Genomic DNA, 2,508 nt, shown 5'->3' with positions numbered 1-2,508 from the left:
CCTGCTCCCAGTATAACCCCATTGCACCCCATCTCCTATCACCAGTATAACCCCGTTGCACCCCATCTCCTACCTCCAGAATACCCCCATTGCACCCCATCTCCTGCTCCCAGTATAACCCCATTGCACCCCACCTCCTACCTCCACTATAAACCTGTTGCACCCCATCTCCTATCTCCAGTATCACCCTGTTGCACCCCATCTCCTGCTCCCAAAACTCACCATAGTCATGATATGACACATTTACAGTTCATGCAGCCAGGGCCACTCTCATCGGGGGGATTCAGCTTGCGCAGCTTGTGCTGACGGATCTCCCGCACCAAGGTGTAGAAGGCATCTTCAACGCCCTGCAAGAAAAGCATCGCTTGAAATAGCTGCCCACTTTGAGAGGGGACAGTGGGAGAGAAGAGAGGGCTCTGATCCCCAGCTAGGAAGACCAACAGGGACCTTAGCATGGCCCCCAAACAGAGAGAGATCGAATGAGTAACCACAAGGCCAAGGAGCTCTTAAGTCCTTAAGATCCATCAGCTTTCAGCAGTCTGAGCGAGGTCTACCACCCAAGAGAAAAGCCACCGCTAGACCACTGAAGGTATCAGCTGCTCCATTTCCACTTTTGTGCTCTGGGAGCCCCACATGATCCTTCCAGCACTGGTATATCCTGCCTGCAGGTCTGCCAAAATGGACCATGGCTGAGGTTAGTCAAGTCCCCTGAGCTTAGCTGACCTGCAGGATATTCCAGAGCCTCGCAGAAAAGGCATCTTCCCTTCACTGCTGCCAGAGCATGAATTCCACACTTCTCCAGATGAGGCTCAAGCCCAGACAGGGGAGGGAATGTCCTGATAGAGCATTTAGCCTTGAGGAAGCAACTAACCCCAGCACTTACACTCATCTATCTGCAAGGTGGTGTCTGCCCATTCCTGCCTCTCTAGGACAGCACTGGAGAAAAGAGAAGAAAAAGCAGATTTTGTTGAAAACTCTCCTCCTACCTGTCTGGTTTTGGCAGATGTTTCTATGTAGGGGATCCCGTAACTCCGGGCCAGGTCCTGCGCTTGCCGGGTCTCCACTGTCCGGGCTGGTAGGTCACATTTATTTCCCACCAGAACCATGGGAACATCATCTGAGTCTTTCACCCTCTTGATCTGCTCCCTGCAAGAGGAAAGAAATGCCAAAGTGAAGGGAGAAAAGGCATCAGGAGGCAGCTCCAGGAGACTCCCCACAAGCTTCTTCATCACGAATTAACAGCTACACTTGGTTCCTGCTCAGTGCCTTGTGTTGGGCTTTCAGGCATGTGAGGAAACAGCAAAGGCACTTTTGGAAATGAAAACTAAACATATTTCTGCTCTTTAAAATGCAGCTGTTTACAAACCATGACTTGAAATGATGACAATCTACATTAAGACATGAGTTTAAGATAGTTTAAGCTAAATAAAAACGAATACTAAAGCAGTTACCTGTGTTATTGCCAACATTTTAGATCAAGTAATCCCCCTTGAATGGGTATTAAATAAATAAATAAATAAAAATCACCTGCAACCAGAATTTGCTGAGCTGATAAACCACGTTTTGGCAGCCAGAACCTTTTCTGCAGATGCACGGGCTGTATTCGCTTCCTTTCAGTTTAGTTCAGGTCACTCAAAGTTAAGAAACCAACTGGGAAGCCAAAAAGTTCTAATGCTCACTCTTTCATTCCAACCTCGGATTTAAAACTAGGTGGGCGAGGATGAGATCTACCACTTCTAAAAAATCTGAAAGGCTGTTATGACCACAAACAATCCATCCAATTCCCTCCTGATAGATAATAGCTTCCTTTGCTCAATAAATCATTTAACTTCAGATGCAAAACAGCTTGCTTTTTTTTTTTACTTATTGCTCATGCATCCAGAACATTTAACATGGTTTTATTTAACTAATAAAAGCATTCTTTAAAATGCTGATTTCTGTGTTTTAATTGAATTCCAATTTCTATCCAAAAGCAGATGGACACGTATCACACACATACAAAAAAAAACCAAACCAAACCAAACCAATAATCTTTTTTTTAATGGAGTAGAAGACAAATGCAGTCTGACTCTATGTATGATATGACATAAAGCCACTTAGATGTTCCATGTAACATCCTGAGCAGCAAACACAAGTACTAAATTTAGTGCACGGGCTCCACTTAGCTGAAAAGAGAAACCTCCTAATGGTTACCAAGCAGGGGAGTCAGCGCTTCTCTGGGGAATATCCTTTTAAAAGTGCAGACACAAAGAGCACAGGCCAAACGAGCTGCAAGCCGGTGATTTACATCATGATTAAAGCCAGGGCTGGAAATCCAGCCATCCTACGAGTGATTCAGGGCTGGAAATCCAGCCATCCTACGAGTGATTCACAGGCACCGGCACCGGCCCTGGCCCGGCACAGGCATGAAGGCTGCTGAATTCCACAGGTACTTTAGGAAAATCCCATCCTTTTTCCTCTGCTTCAGCTAAAACAAGTCATAGAATTCCAGACTGGTTTGGGTTGGAA

At 45.9% G+C, this 2,508-nt stretch overlaps 1 protein-coding gene across 1 annotated transcript; it reads right to left on the bottom strand.

Annotated features, from left to right (window-relative positions):
* Positions 1–227: 227 nt before the first annotated feature.
* On the bottom strand, positions 228–1,146 carry LOC104527891 (GTPase HRas; the record flags this gene model as incomplete). Its single annotated transcript, XM_010171728.1, has 2 exons — positions 228–347; positions 987–1,146. Coding segments are annotated over 2 exons (280 nt in total), but the record flags the coding sequence as incomplete, so codon positions are not given.
* Between the last annotated feature and the right edge of the window lie 1,362 nt (positions 1,147–2,508).

Source organism: Antrostomus carolinensis, unplaced genomic scaffold, assembly GCF_000700745.2.
Source record: "Antrostomus carolinensis isolate BGI_N321 unplaced genomic scaffold, ASM70074v2 scaffold42060, whole genome shotgun sequence".
NCBI lineage: Eukaryota > Metazoa > Chordata > Aves > Caprimulgiformes > Caprimulgidae > Antrostomus > Antrostomus carolinensis.
This window is presented reverse-complemented; position numbering and strand designations above follow the sequence as displayed.